At 42.1% G+C, this 16326-nt stretch overlaps 2 protein-coding genes across 5 annotated transcripts in view; both read right to left on the bottom strand.

Annotated features, from left to right (window-relative positions):
- Positions 1 to 5242, bottom strand: part of LOC124037918 (vesicle-fusing ATPase-like) — a 44837-nt gene extending 39595 nt beyond the window's left edge. Inside the window, exon 1 of one of the 3 annotated variants that reach the window (XM_046353171.1) lies at positions 5086 to 5242. In XM_046353171.1, coding sequence (XP_046209127.1) covers positions 5086 to 5097 — 12 coding nt within the window. In that variant the 5' untranslated portion in view covers positions 5098 to 5242. The remainder of the gene's footprint in view (positions 1 to 5085) is intronic. The other 2 variants (XM_046353170.1, XM_046353168.1) reach the window with 2 other exon arrangements.
- A 1373-nt stretch (positions 5243 to 6615) lies between these two features.
- On the bottom strand, positions 6616 to 12307 carry LOC124037917 (cyclin-dependent kinase 5 activator 1-like). Of its 2 annotated transcripts, XM_046353167.1 has the most exons (3): positions 11627 to 12307; positions 10290 to 10642; positions 6616 to 10205 (listed from the first exon to the last, which is right to left on the bottom strand). In XM_046353167.1, exons 2-3 carry the CDS (start codon positions 10515 to 10517, stop codon positions 9576 to 9578), a joined length of 858 nt encoding a protein of 285 aa, XP_046209123.1. In that variant the 5' UTR covers positions 10518 to 10642; positions 11627 to 12307; the 3' UTR covers positions 6616 to 9575. The 2 variants fall into 2 exon arrangements, with proteins under 2 accessions (XP_046209123.1, XP_046209122.1); XM_046353166.1 differs by having other exon boundaries at positions 6616 to 10642.
- Between the last annotated feature and the right edge of the window lie 4019 nt (positions 12308 to 16326).

The following is a 16326-nucleotide window of genomic DNA, read 5'->3' as shown; positions in this document are numbered from 1 at the left end:
CTGTGATCGAAAAAGCCTTGGTTTCATGCATGTCAACATCAGAAGCCTCCTCCCTAAGTTTGTTTTACTCACTGCTTTAGCACACTCTGCCAACCCTGATGTCCTTGCTGTGTCTGAATCCTGGCTTAGGAAGGCCACCAAAGATTCTGAGATTTCCATACCCAACTATAACATTTTCTGTCAAGATAGAACTGCCAAAAGGGGAGGAGTTGCAGTCTACTGCAGAGATAGCCTGCAAAGTAGTGTCATACTTTCCAGGTCCATACCCAAACAGTTCGAACTTCTAATTTTAAAAATGTATCTCTCCAGAAATAAGTCTCTCACTGTTGCCGCCTGCTACCGACCCCCCTGAGCTCCCAGCTGTGCCCTGGACACCATTTGTGAATTGATCGCCCCCCATCTAGCTTCAGAGTTTGTTCTGTTAGGTGACCTAAACTGGGATATGCTTAACATCCCGGCAGTCCTACAATCTAAGCTAGATGCCCTCAAGTCTCACACAAATCATCAAGGAACCCAGCAGGCACAACCCTAAATCTGTAAACAAGGGCACTGTCATAGACCACTGGCCCTCCAAATACACCTGCGCTGTCTTCAATCAGGATCTCAGCAATCACTGCCTCATTGCCTGTATCTGCTATGGGTCCGCAGTCAAATGACCACCCCTGATCACTGTCAAACGCTCCCTAAAACTCTTCTGCGAGCAGGCCTTTCTAATCGACCTGGCCCGGGTATCCTGGAAGGATATTGACCTCATCCCGTCAGTTGAGGATGCCTGGTCATTCTTTAAAAGTAACTTCCTCACCATCTTAGATAAGCATGCTCCGTTCAAAAAATGCAGAACTAAGAACAGATATTGCCCCTGGTTCACTCCAGACCTGACTGCCCTCGACCAGCACAAAAACATCCTGTGGCGGACTGCAATAGCATTGAATAGTCACTGCGATATGCAACTGTTCAGGGAAGTCAAGAACCAATACACGCAGGAAAGCAAAGGCCAACTTTTTCAAGCAGAAATTTGCATCCTGTAGCTCTAACTCCAAAAAGTTCTGGGACACTGTAAAGTCCATGGAGAACAAGAGAACTTCCTCCCAGCGCCCATTGCACTGAGGCTAGGTAACATGGTCATAAATCCATGATAATCGAAAACTTCAACAAGCATTTCTCAACTGCTGGCCTTGTCTTCCTCCTGGCTACTCCAACCTCGGCCAACAGCTCCGCCCCCCTGCAGCTACTCACCCAAGCCTCCCCAGCTTCTCCTTTACCCAAATCCAGATAGCAGATGTTCTGAAAGAGCTGCAAAACCTGGACCTGTACAAATCAGCTGGGCTTGATAATCTGGACCCTCTATTTCTGAAACTATCCGCCGCCATTGTCGCAACCCCTATTACCAGCCTGTTCAACCTCTCTTTCATATCGTCTGAGATCCCCAAGGACTGGAAAGCTGCCGCGGTCATCCCCCTCTTCAAAGGGGGAGACACCCTGGACCCAAACTGTTAGAGACCTATATCCATCCTGTCCTGCCTATCTAAGGTCTTCGAAAGCCAAGTCAACAAACAGATCAATGACCATTTCGAATCCCACCGTACCTTCTCTGCTGTGCAATCTGGTTTCCGAGCCGGTCAAGGGTGCACCTCAAACACGCTCAAGGTACTAAACGATATAATAACCGCCATCGATAAAAGACAGTACTGTGCAGCCGTCTTCATCGACCTGGCCAAGGCTTTCGATTCTGTCAATCACCATATTCTTATCGGCAGACTCAGTAGCCTCGGTTTTTCTAATGACTGCCTTGCCTGGTTCACCAACTACTTTGCAGACAGAGTTCAGTGTGTCAAATCGGAGAGCATGTTGTCCGGTCCTCTGGCAGTCTCTATTGTAGATAGGCCACAGGGTTCAATTCTCGGGCCGACTCTTTTCTCTGTATATATCAATGATGTTGCTCTTGATGTTGCTCTCGATTCCCTGATCCACCTCTACGCAGACGACACCATTCTGTATACTTCTGGCCCTTCATTGGACACTATGCTATCTAACCTCCAAACAAGCTTCAATGCCATACAACACTCCTTTCGTGGCCTCCAACTGCTCTTAAATGCTAGTAAAAGAAAATGCATGCTTTTCAACAATTCGCTGCCTGCACGCGCACGCCCGACTAGCATCACCAACCTGGATGGTTCCGACCTAGAATATGTGGACATCTATAAGTACCTTGGTGTCTGGCTAGACTGTAAACTCTCCTTCCAGACTCATATCAAACATCTCCAATCCAAAATCAAATCTAGAATCAGCTTTCTATTTCGCAAACAAAGCCTCCTTCACTCACCAAACTTACCCTAGTAAAACTGACTATCCTACAGAGCCTCGACTTTGGTGGTATCATCTACAAAATAGCTTCCAATACTCTACTCAGCAAACTGGATGCAGTTTATCACAGTGCCATCCGTATTGTTACTAAAGCACCTTATACCATCCACCACTGCAACCTGTATGCTCTAGTCGGCTGGCCCTCGCTACATATTCGTCGCCAGACCCACTGGCTCCAGGTCATCTACAAGTCCATGCTAGGTAAAGCTCCGCCTTATCTCAGTTCACTGGTCACGATGGCAACACCCAGCATGCACTCCAGCAGGTGTATCTACTGATCATCCCTAAAGCCAACACCTCATTTGGCCGCCTTTCCTTCCATTTCTCGGCTGCCTGTGACTGGAACGAATTGCAAAAATCGTTTTAGTTGGAGACGTTTATCTCCCTCACCAACTTTAAACATCTGCTATCTGAGCAGCTAACCAATCGCTGCAGCTGTACATAGTCCATCGGTAAATAGCCCTCATCCCCATACTGTTTTTATTTATTTACTTTTCTGCTCTTTTGCACACCGGTATCTCTACCTGCACATGACCATCTGATCATTTATCACTCCAGTGTTAATCTGCTAAATTGTAATTATTTGCCTACCTCCTCATGCCTTTTGCACACAATGTATGTAGACTCTTTTCTTTTCTTTTTCTACTGTGTTATTGACTTGTTTATTGTTTACTCCATGTGTAACTCTGTGTTGTTGTCTGTTCACACTGCTATGCTTTATCTTGGCCAGGTCACAGTTGTAAATGAGAACTTGTTCTCAACTAGCCTACCTGGTTAAATAAAGGTGAAATAAAAATGTATTTAAAAAATAAATTACTAAAAATGTATCATCAGATGCCTTGGCTCGGTACAGAGATGCACATTCTCCCTCTCACTCAGGTACGTCGACTGAAATGATAACAAATAAACAAGTCTATTGCCTGAAACGAACTGCTGAATCCAGTACACTTATGTACAAAAGCTAATCATTGCCTTGACATTTAATGGCAAGAAGGAGTAGAATACTATCTTAAAGAATGACATTTTGGTTATTTTCATAGTATAGAATATGCTATCTTTAACTGTCTTGTAATTCCATTGGGGCCATTATACTAGAGCACTATAGGGGGAAATATTTGGTTCACCCAAAAATGCCTTGTCATATAACTTAGCAGTGCATAGGGCCTAAGAATTTGTGATAGACACCTCTGGTGGAGATGTTTAAAAAGAACACAACAGCTCTAGTCAGACTTTCACAAATTGCACCTCTGGTCGTGTCTGTGTGCCCACGGTGCCCTGGCTGGATGCAAACGCTGCTGACAAATCAAAGCTGTCTTGTTGTAGATAGGCCTATCTTTCAACAAAGAATCCACTGAGAATGGAAAGGTGATCCTTGTTTCAGTTTTCAGTTTCAGTTTTCAGTCCTTATTCTCAAACCACAGAGGGGTATTGCCAGTAGTGTCTTCTGATACAAGTTTGAATAATGCAGGTGTGCAACAGCATCAACCAATGGAATAGGCTTTGATTTGCAAATCTCATGCTATTTTGCCCCACCTATATTACAATTTTGCCTGGAGCTATGTAAAAACAATGGGCAAGTTTAGATCTCCATAACATTTAATGGTTTAAAACTAGGAGAGACGGGAGAAGAGCTTCAATCAGCATTAGTGATGGGCCTACATGCCAAGGTGCGTTGCATAACTTGACAGTTGACCAGCTCTAAATGGTGCTCCATTTTGTGATTATAATCCAGAGATATATGGTATTTCCAATAGCAATTTGGTAGCACAGTGGCACCAGTCTCTATCAGCAGGCCAGGCAGGGCATAGCTAACCTACATAATGCAGCAGAAAGGTGTTGTCTGTTTAAGTTGAGCGTAGCATATATACCTGCAGCACACCAGGAACAGGGTTGCTTACCCCTGCTTTAGGTTGTCGCTGGACAACATTGAGGAAATTTAGGGCTCAAAGAAATGGCCATAAGTGATTTTTGGGGGGTCCTTTTAAGTTTAGAGTTAATTTCCTGCAATTGTTTGTTCTACCATTCTAACTCTCAACAGTAAATTGACCCTGACTGAGTTCCACAAAAAAATATTTGTATTTGGAAATTGATCCATGGGCATAAAAAAAGGGGGTTGCTCAACCATGATCTAGATAGCGCAAAAATAGCTTTCCAATACAAGAAAGCACAGATTATATTCTGGACTCCCAAAACTGCCATATGATATATAGCCTAATAAAAAGATGTCGAGGTCGCGCTATGGACAAGGACGCATGTGTGCGCTGCTGTGATATGCTTTTCACAATATTATTACAAGCACTTTTTGCACAGATATCCCATAAAAGGTTTAAATTGCCCTTTTAAGCATTCTGTCGGCTAAAGGGCATGTAAAATCCAGGATTAGTTTTAACCGATTCACTCAGCTAATGCAGTGGCTAGCTGTAGAGGCCGATAGCTTCCTAGCTCTGACTGTAGGCTGATTATACAAGACAGATAAATAGTTTCTGCGACCCGTAAAAAACAGATTTTACGGGAGCCTATCAAACTGAATGCCAGGGCGTAAAAAACATTCTGCATCGAAATAGCTGAGCCGACGTCGAATTTGACATTCAGATACCATGTTGCTGCAGCTAAATTCTTGCCTGTAAACCATACGTCGCACTCGGCATTGTACCCTATTTACAATGAAATACATGTTTTATTTTGACAAGGAGATATTGAAAAAACGAGAAAATATCTTACCCGGGCCGCCATATTCGCGTTTGGTGTTGTTCAGAGGTGCAGCTCTGAATGGTAATTCATACGGCAGTCGGAAGCACTGCCAGTAGGACTGTATCCTACCTATCTAGCTACGCAGGAGGAACCAACGCTACACACACTGCACGACTGACGAGTGCAACGCATTCAGTGTTGATTGGCCGAAATCAGAGGAAGTCCTCGATGAACGTTCCTCACGTTGCACGATTGATGGATAGGCTGGCAATCTTATGGAATGGCCTCCCTCCTGATCCCATGTGTGTCCCCCCTCCCACTCTCACACACTCTTATCCATGTAGCCTATTCTCTGTTTAATGTTGAGTATTCGCAATACAATTATTTTGTTATTAAACCAAGCTTAACGCCACATTGTATGTAGCCTAGCTTACCAGTAAATAATATGGGCTAAGCAATTACGCACACAATATAGCTATTGGAGTTTATATATTAACATTGTGATCTGCAATTGTGAATAAGCAGCTAGAATCTAGATCCTAAACTGTGCTGGGTGTGTGGTATCTTGCGACGGTCCTTTCAGCACTGCAGACAGCGCCTCTACATTAGTCAGGACCAGGGACAGCGGCCCTCACACTAACAAACAGCTAGCTGCTCGCTCCTTCAGCACCACCAAACGTGGACAGCTCATCCTAACCCCTCCATTTCAGAAAAGGCCATTCCGCACTGCAGTTGCCCACCCCGCTGCAGATTAGATATTTGTTTGTGTGAGGGCCGCTGTCCCTGGTCCTGACTAATGTAGAGGCGCTGTCTGCAGTGCTGAAAGGAGCGCCTTCGCAAGATACCACACACCCAGCACAGTTTAGGATCTAGATTCTAACCATGCGCATCCAGTGTTTTTAAGGGGGATTCCCTTTGAGCGAGACAAGGCGCAAAATTGCTAATCTTAATCACCATAGTAAATCGTTATTTGGAAGGCAAGGTGATTTGTCGATCTGTGATTCTCCGCAGTTCGACTGCAACCTCAAGTCAGCCTGCCATGGATAGTGGAGGCTACCTCAGCAGCCTCACAGCAGACATGGCTATAGTTTGGCAGACATATTAAGCAACCTAATCCTCTCTTATCCAACATTCCACCCAGCCAATCAGAGGGAACGGTGAAGCTATTTCCATGAAGGTACTTAGATACAGTATCTATCCTCTCAGATCTCCAAACTGCAGGTTGCTCAGCATTCCTGATGATGGGCCACAACTCTCTACTGCCTCGTTGTGGCTGGACTGGGTAGTGCAGGCTCATGGGAAGTTATGTTTATATTTTTTTACAGGGATGGCTTCCATGACCTACAGATGAAGGGAAGATGTTTCCCCTCATATTGTTTATACAATGCTTTATATAGCTAGGAGGTGGAAAGTATTTGGCCTGTCTGCAATATAGTTGTATAGTGTGTGGTCCCTTGGACAGGATTGGTGTATCCAATACAGTGAAAATTCCACCAAGCCTAACTGTCTAAAATGGAGGTCTTACTTCCTCAATGTACAACATTCATTCACACGATCAGACACAATGAAACAGAACATTTAATAAAGACTTGCAAATGTATTTTTTATATAAAGTAAATGTAACAATTGATCAAATTCTTCTCACTCACATACATAGTCACACATCCACATACATTAGTCACAGATTGCCTCATCTTCCCTCTAATAACACTATTTTGAAATGATTTGTTCAACAAAGTTGCACACAATATGATTCACAAATGAAAAGGGGAAAACATTTAATAACCCCATTAACTTTGTATTGTACAAACGTGTTGTCTTGTTTGTGTTGCAAGTGAAAACATGGCACATAGTTATGACTTAGTCAAAGAGAAGAGGATGCAAGGTGAACTTCACCCCTCTCCATAAGGTTCCATAGAGTCCCAGGCTGTGTTCCATTCCAAAAAGGCTGTTTCCCATTCCAAACTGGCTGGGTGTTCCATTCCAAACATTTGTTTCCTTCCCTCTGTTCTTCGTGACTTGCCCTTGCTGAGTTGAATGGACTGAATAGATGAAAACAAAATGGTGGAAACTCCACCTGGCAGTCACTATCTCTGTTGCTTTACACAATATATAAGTCCAAGTATAGAAGTTTAACTGCTTGTCATTTCCACTACATTTCTACTCATCAGTATTATTGGCCAGTTTACACATGTGCATTTTCATGGAAGGCCTATCGATAGAGTTTGCAAAATATCCAGATGTCAATATTTTACCATTTACTGTAACTATCTAAAATTGTAAAGATAATAATTACACACATTCAGATGTGGTTGGAGCTATAAACATTAATAGCAATTAAAAGTTAGCAATATTCAAATTTTCATTTACTAGCATCAATTTAGATGCAGCAAAACCTCAGTGAATTATTTTCTTTTCTTTTCAGCTATTTCAAGCACATGGAAGTTTAAATTACAGTATTATATGAGAATAAGCACTGAACCTATACCACACAACTCGTTTCAACAGCAAAGAAAATGTCTTGATAATTATAATTCCAATTTTATCTGAAAGGTATACATCAGCTATCTACTGTTCAATCCCTCCCAAACACATCATACAGGAAGAACGTGTATGCAGGCTCTGCAATCTCATTTTCATATGCATATTTTTCATGAGGTTTGAGACTGTTGGTAATATCAATGGCAGTTTCAATTGAGCGCTACGTAGCCAAGTCAGTGGAGATTCTGAAATGGACAGATAATTCATATTTCTCTTGTTACATGTTGCCATTGGTAGAAAACAAGTCACTGGCTCTGTCATCTCCAACATACATACACAATAATATAATAATAACTAATGAAATGTATAGGATGATTGCATGAAGAAGTCTTTCTTGTTCTGCATGATGATCCAAGACTTGCCTTGTTGTTTTTATAAATCATAATTTTCAGAACGATATGGCACAACCTTGCAGGAGGTGGGATTTCATCAAAATGAAGACTTAAATCAGTAATCATGATTTCATAATTATTTAAGGGCAGAATTGCAGCATACTGCTCTGTCTAAAATCATGTGGGGTATGTCTAAAATGGCATCCTATTCCCTATGTAGTGCACTACTTTTGGCCATAGCAGCCATTTACATAGAAAATAAGGCGCCATTTAGGACTTTGTCGTGGTGTGCGAACACAAAGCAGCATGCTAGGAACCCATAGAAGCACACATGCATGTCAACACAAGTCGTTACATAAATAACCATCAGTGGGGAGGAAAGAGTCTCTTTATTAAGGGAGATGACTGAATGGAGAATCCATTTTGTTCTGACCTCAATGGAAACCAAGGAGGTGGAAACATCATATGAAGTGCCACAATAATAGTCTCCTGTAGTTTTCAACTAGTGTTGTTTCAGTGCAATGGAAGTCAATCAACTCAGCAGTATGTTCTACTGGTATTCCATATCACTTTTTTGACGAGGACTAGCCTCCTCTCCATACCAAAACACAAATCAGGACTTTGGTGGGTGATGAGGTTTGGTAATGTTACCCTCGTATCTGTAAATGGTGAAATAAAACCAGGCATGCTTGTTGTGGGAAGAAGTGCAATGTTGTGGGAGAAGACTTGGGCAGGGCTATTGTTGGTGGTGAGGTAGGGGGCATTGGCAATTGTGTGGGGGACATTAGGAAATCAAGACGTGTGAAGACGTGATGTCCTGAGTGGACACGTGATGATGAAATGGGACGTGGTCTCATGCGTAGTGGAATCCTCGTGTTTCTTGTTCCCCCACATTGCCTTGTTGAATCCACACAGATCCTCTCTTTAGCTTTGCTTTTGGTTGCTTTGATGACTCTCTTATAGTTTATTCGTTTTTCCCCCCTAAGTATGTACAGTACATGAGCAGACTACTACAGTGAAGTTATCTGGTGTTTTCACTGTCTGTGTTAATATTTAGGGTCATTGAGGATGCCAATGCAGCTTAGAGAGTGGGAAAAGGGTTGCAGAGGCCTCACAACTTATGAAGTTCCTAAAGTGATTCTCTTGACTCTGAATCTGGACACAAAATGTATCTGTCTTTTACTCAGCCATTCTTCTTTTTACTCAAGTCATTGACATTTGATTGCCCGTTTTGGGTTTATGAGGGGTCATCATTTTCTATCATTGTAATCTTGTCAGGTTTGGCTGCTATTGAAGTAATATGTAATATGTGTCCAGCCCCAGACCACGCTGCATCTGTGTTATCAAATGTCCTGAAGGCAGTGTTTTAATGTTCACTCAACATAAAGGTTATAAGTAATTGTATCTGTGTGATTGTCTGTAAGTACTATAATGCCCAAATATTGTTAACATGATATATGACACCAGAGCCTCCGAATTGGTCATTATGGGCCTCCAGTTAAACCAATTTCCTCCTAATTCAAGATGGGAATACCAGACAACGGTCCTGTTTTTTCTGTAGTCGTGCGTGCCACCCTGACCCTATCCACATCCCACCCGTCCCACTTCTCCCCTGTTCCTCCCTTTACCATTCTCCCATGGTTCCTCTTATCGGTCGAGGCCTATCAACAACCTTGTCTTCTCTTCCTCCTTCTTGCTCTCGTTTTTGAGGTCGGCAAACACCTGGGTGAAGTAGTGTGGGTCGGAGTTGATCTGCAGCATCTTGCCACTCATGCGGTTGATGATTTCCAGGCAGCGATCCCAGAAGGCTTCCTTCTCAGCCTCAACCAGGAAGGGCTTGAGCGGGTAGGAGATCTCGTTGCCCATGTAGGAGTAGGACAGGTAAAGGCAGGTGAGCAGAGAGGCTTGCAGCTCCCGCTCGCTGGCCACCTCGGAGGAGACCACGTCGCGGCACAGCATGTAGAGGAAGACCACGTTGGCTGGGGTGATGAAGCCCTGGTCCTGCCAGCCCTGGAGAAGGAGGGAGCGGTCCACGCTTCGCAACCACAGCACCGGGTCGGTAGGCGACAGACGCTTCAGCCGGTAGCAGCGCCGGCACAGGAACTCACCCAGGCTACGCATTAGCTCGCTGGTGGAGGCCTGGACAATCACCCGTTTGGGCGTGCCCGCGTTCGTTGCCTGGCCCCCCTTGGAACCAGTCAACAGGTTCTTCTTAGTGGTGGCAGCAACGTTGGAGACGGTCTTGGAGGTGGGGATGGTGGCAGCTATGGTGGGTTCCTGCGTGGTGAAAGAGGACAAGTTGGCGCAGGACTGGGATTTCTTCAGCTTCTGGCTGTTGGTGATGGTGTGCTCAGTGCTGACCTTCTGCCCGTCGTCTGGTGGGAGCTTTTTGGAACCTTTCCGTTTGGCCGATACTGCCACAATGCGTTTCCATGGCAACACACTGATGAGGGACTGGCGCTTGAGGCTCTTGGCGTCCTTGGAGTTTTTGCTGTTCTGGACTGCCGTGTAGTGGCCCACAGTGGCCGGGCCATCTTCGAACAGGGCCGCTTTCCGGTAGCTGGGGGAGAGGGACAGTACGGTACCCATGGTTCCTCTGGGAGAGAGAGTTATGGAGGGGAGGAAGGGTTGGCTCTCTTCTCTTGGGGATCTGATAAAAGTGTTTTTAACGGGAAGAACCAAAGATTCTTGTTCTCTGAGAAGAAAATTGATACCTGTCAATAAACAGACAAGAAAGTGCATTACAAAGTAGTATGCTACAGCTTTTTGTGCATGGTAAACATTTGGTACTTGGGTAAAAATTGTATTGAAAATCAGCTGTACATTGATTTATGAATGCATTTCCAATGGTTAGTAAAACAACAACTGTGGATCTTGGAAAATGCTGGGGTAAAGTATTTTATGATCAAATTCCTTTACAGCTTGGTTTGAATGAATGAATCAGTTCCTTGTATGTGTGTTAATTAAGCTATGAATAATCATCACGTTTATTAAATGGCCTATGTTTATAGGAGATTCATAGTTGCATGTTTTTTTGTTAGTCACAGATAAATGAATAGACCTTGGGCTATATAACACCTCTTAGACAGTTAATTCATAACGGCCAAATCTCGCAGCATTCGCTATACAATTTTGATATAAGGATTTGTTCAATCTTAATTTCAATCGTGATGTTAATATCATTTATAAATGGATTATGCCCAATATCTCTAATTTCGAATGCAAATTCAAATTAATCTTACCAGGCCAAACATTAGATCGTTAATATGAATTTTATATAAGGAGCGAGATGGGGCCACGGAAGCGTGATAAAGAAATGTGCGCAAGCATCCATCTTAGCTTCAAAATGGAAGCCTTGAATGAAAACACCATCCCCTTTAACACTATACAGCTTTGATAAGGATATAGATGTTATATTTGTTGATGTTACATATTTTTTATTTGTGATATTGATAAATGTTGTTTATTTATAACACGTGACATGGAGATGTAGAAATGCAAGCAACAAAATGCAAGCAAAAAACGGGCACTGTAATTTAAAAATGGTTCCTTAATCGTGTCCAATAAAGACAAATACAGTGCAATGATAAAGAAACCGAATATACTGTATTGTTTATAGCATGTTGATTAAATCACTTGATAATGATGGTGACACAAGCTGCAGAATAACAACTGCTCATAACGCCACCATGTTTTACCTTCAAATCAGTAGAGTCTTCTGGTATAATCCATACAGAATCACGGCCTGTATAGTCTTTACTTTTAGTACATTCTTGAGTATCTTGTTATGATTGTGATTAACCGTTAGGCCTAATAGTTGTTTTTCACACCGAGCTGCGGTCACTAGCACAAGCGCTGTCCACGGTCCTGGGGTATCGAGGGGGGAGCAATACAAGGCGCTATGGAACTGAACGCTCTACGAATGAACGTTTCCCGGTACTTGTTGTGTCGATGTGCGGTGTCTCAATCTTCAGCTAAGAATAATGGAATATTCTCTTTCTCATAGAGGGTAATACCGGTACACAGCAAATGCGAAATGTATTGCCAACACTCGCTATTAGAATAAAAATGTATTCCATTGAAGAGCAAAATCAATAGCACGGCTGTTATCTCAGTCCACGCGACGAAGCAGACAGAGGGAGGTATCTCTCTCAAACATGCAGTGGGGAAAGTCGAGAAAGAATAAACGAAGACGTAAACATAGAAAAGAAAACGATCAAATGTATACTACAGCAAACCAGCATGAATCTCGACGCTTTGATGCAGGCATCTGCAGATATTCGGGTTGGCTGTGAAACTGATATGCAGCCATCCTATTGGTCCGCGCTGTATGCTGCTGTTTCTGCTATGTCGCTCTTGCAATAGTAGCGCTAGAGATGGTCTTGTCTGTGCATGTGTGGGTAGCCAACCGCTGGGTGCTCGGTCCATGGTGCTGAATCCGCTATCCAGAGGTGCCCTTCACTCCACTGACAACCAATACAGCTACGCCATACAAACTAGTTGGATACACTCCTGTAAACTCAAACCTCATTGGCAGATCAAGATTTATCCGTTGGTCTATATCTTTTAGATAAACATGCATTTGTAACTGAATCTGATGGTGAAATTCTGCCTCGTGCAGTGATGGACAGTTTTTTTTTTACAATGCTGAATAGCCTACACTTGGAATCGAGTGCTTAATCAAAATGATAATTTCGATATTGTCCCCATTACAAGAGAATAAAGAGCACTATACATCATAATTTAGGACATTAGTCTTTCCCTTTCATCTCTCCAATGCATGCTAAATTCTGGAATAATGTTTGGGTTCAATAGGGCAGCTACCTCTCACACGTGTCTGCATGGTTTGGTGATAGACAAAATAAATGCTGGGTTAAAAACAATTAAACTTGGGTAAATAATGGACAAAACACATATTGGGTTATTTTGAGCCAGCAGTTGGGTCAATTCACAATCCATTGCCAGAGCCAGGTTGGGTTGTTGATGCTTGGTTATTCATCTATGACCAGAGGTGGGAAGTATTTTTGTTACATGGATTTGAAATACGTATTTGAATAACTTCTGAGTATTTTGTATGTTGTATTACACTGGGCTAAAGAACAGTCCAGTGTATTTTGGAACAAGATACTTTTGAAAGCTGTAATGTGTATTTTCAAAATAAAAAATTATTTTCTATACTATTTCTTTATAGTTGTTCACAATTGTGTGCCCCCCTTTCACTCTACATTGGTATCAAAATGCTAATGGAACTATGGTGTGATAAGAGCGTCTGCTAAATTAACTAAATGAAAATGTACAGTATATGTAATAATGAGTAATTGCAAAGCATGCTGAGTATTACTCTAATGAGCTCTGTCCTGAGCTCTGCCCTGAAACAAGGCCAATGAAAATACCCAGTGTGCTTTGCAGTTGTTCGTTTTCACATATACATTTACATTTTGGTAATTTAACAGATGTTCTTATCCAGATGCATTCACCAAAGGTAGATTTGTATTTTTATTATTATTTTGTATTTTATTTAGATACATTGGTCTTTAGGGTATTTTGTAGTTGTATTTTGTAAGTGAAATAGTCATTTATGCCCAACCCTAGCTATGATCCACAGGGTCAGATCAGAAGACTGGAGGCATAATTGTAACTTGTGCCCATCCCTGGCTACAATCCACCTGGTCATATCAGAAGACTGGATGCGTGGCTTAGTAGGGGCATGGCTTTCAGAATGTTATTCTTGGCCATCAGTGAAAGAAAATGTCATTTCGGTTTTAGTTTCAGATGAGGTGACATCTAGGCTAATGCCCCAGTCGAGGGCGTTAGCAACATGAATAATCTACTACTGTACACAAATACTGCATTCCTGAACAAGTGGGAAGTGAACTTTACCACATATGACTGGAAAAATTCCACTTGAACTGGTAATTACTAGTGGGAAACTCGTCATCATCTTGAGCTCCCACTTATTTCACATGCAGATCTCTGACATCACCTAAGGAAAGTACCTCGATAACAGCATTTTCGACAGTTATATGCAACAACAAAGCATTATTTATAAAAAGCTATCTATTAATATGGTTTTTGAATACTATAATTTGTTTACAAGCTTGATAGATGTACTTTTAATTCACGGTTTAAGCAGATGTTGGCCATTAGCGAATCTGTGTTTCTCAACAAGTTCAAAAGCACGTGAATGCATCCAACTGGTATTTATAATAATAATAATATATGCCATTTAGCAGACGCTTTTATCCAAAGCGACTTACAGTCATGTGTGCATACATTCCACGTATGGGTGGTCCCGGGGATCGAACCCACTACCCTGGCGTTACAAGCGTTACAAGCGCCATGCTCTACCAACTGAGCTACAAAAGGACTTCACAACTGGTAAATTCCCACCTCCCACTCAGTTATGAACGCAGAGTAGCATAAACAGCAATTGTCATTTTCCCATTTAGACTCCATGGACATCAGCAATGTGCAATGTTTTATGCTCTGTTGTTGTGTATATTGTTCCCTATTTGTTGTTTGTTGTTGTTCTTGTTGTTGTTTTTGCAAAACCAATTTTGTTTTCTTCAAGTAGTGTGAAAGTAATTAGTTTTGTATCAATGCAGCTTCACTTACATTTATCCACCCCCGCACATGACAAAGATTTCAGATCAAGGGCCTGATTACCTGCATGTCCACCAATGTTATTTACATGTTGAAATGTCCTTGTGGTCTGTCTTACATAGGTAAAACCCGTAGAAGCCTTAAGACACGGATAAGTGAGCACCGCAGCACTATATGGACAGGTGAGACAAAACATCTGGTTGTTGCTCATTTTGTACAAGGTGGACATCCTATTAGTTCTCTGAGATACATTGGAATAGAAATGGTCAAGATGTCACGTAGGGGAGATGACATTGAGAGGAAACTTCTTCAAAGGAAATCTTTTTGGATCCACATGCTCAATATATTGTCTCCTCTTGGCCTTAACAAGGAGTTTGACTTGAAACCGTTTTTATAGTATCAGTATGTCCAAATTATGTTTGTTTTTTATCCTAATTTAATACTGTATGTGTATGGTTATTACTGTAATGAACATATATTTTGATACATTGAATGTTAATTTTGTGAAACTATGTTATATATTTTGGAATAGCCTTAATTTCTCAGAACAAGAATAGACTGATGAGTTTAAGAAGAAAGTGCTTTGTTTCTGGCCATTTTGAGTCTGTAATTGAACTGACAAATGCTGATGCTCCAGATATTCAACTAGTCTGAATTGTTTCTTTAATCAGAACAACACTTTTCAGCTGTGCTAACATAATTGCAAAAGGGTTTTCTAATGATCAATTATCCTTTTAAAATGATAAACTTGGATTAGCTAACACTACGTGCCATTGGAAAACATGAGTGATGGTTGCTGATATGCCTATGTAGGTATTCCATTAAAAATCTGCTGTTTCCAGCTACAATAGTCACTTACAACATTAACGATGTATTTCTGATCAATTTTATGTTATTTTAATGGACAAAGAATGAGCTTTTCTTTCAAAAACAAGGACATTTCGAAGTGACCCCAAACTTTTGAGCAGTAGTGTATATTCTTATTCCATCCCTTAACTTAGATTTGTGTGTATTAGGTAGTTGTTAGATTACTTGTTAGATATTACTGCACTGTCGGAACTAGGAGCACAAGTATTTCGCTACACTCGCAATAACATCTGCCATGTGTACGTGACCAATAAAATTGGATTTGATATGAATGCCAAAATAACATGCAAAATAGGTGGGGCTCAAGTTAAATGCCCCACCTGCTCTGAATGACAGTTGAAGCTCGCATCCGCTACAAGACCATGGTGCTTGCCTACGGAGCTGTGAGGGGAACGGCACCTCAGTACCTCCAGGCTCTGATCAGGCCCTACACCCAAACAAGGGCACTGCGTTCATCCACCTCTGGTCTGCTCGCCTCCCTACCACTGAGGAAGTACAGCTCCCGCTCAGCCCTGTCAAAACTGTTCGCTGCCCTGGCCCCCCAATGGTGGAACAAACTCCCTCACGACGCCAGGACAGCGGAGTCAATCACCACCTTCCGGAGACACCTGAAACCCCACCTCTTTAAGGAATACCTAGGATAGGATAAGTAATCCCTCTCACCCCCCCCCTTAAGTTTTAGATGCACTATTGTAAAGTGACTGTTCCACTGGATGTCATAAGGTGAATGCACCAATTTGTAAGTCGCTCTGGATAAGAGCGTCTGCTAAATGACTTAAATGTAATGTAAATGTAAATGACAGGTCACCATTTGATATTGGAGTTAAGAAACATGTTTATTTAGACATTATAAATAAATATATATATAAACAATGGCACGTTGACACTGTCATGTTGATCTGAGCCTTGCTGTAGGAAAACCACAACA

This window comes from Oncorhynchus gorbuscha, linkage group LG06 (assembly GCF_021184085.1).
Source record: "Oncorhynchus gorbuscha isolate QuinsamMale2020 ecotype Even-year linkage group LG06, OgorEven_v1.0, whole genome shotgun sequence".
Lineage (NCBI taxonomy): Eukaryota > Metazoa > Chordata > Actinopteri > Salmoniformes > Salmonidae > Oncorhynchus > Oncorhynchus gorbuscha.
The sequence above is the reverse complement of the archived record's forward strand: the minus strand, read 5'-3'. Positions and strand labels throughout refer to the sequence as shown.

Bases quoted from the DNA above. Each gene is read 5' to 3' on its own strand.
- LOC124037917 (XM_046353166.1), bottom strand. From the start codon at position 10,517: ATGGGTACCGTACTGTCCCTCTCCCCCAGCTACCGGAAAGCGGCCCTG.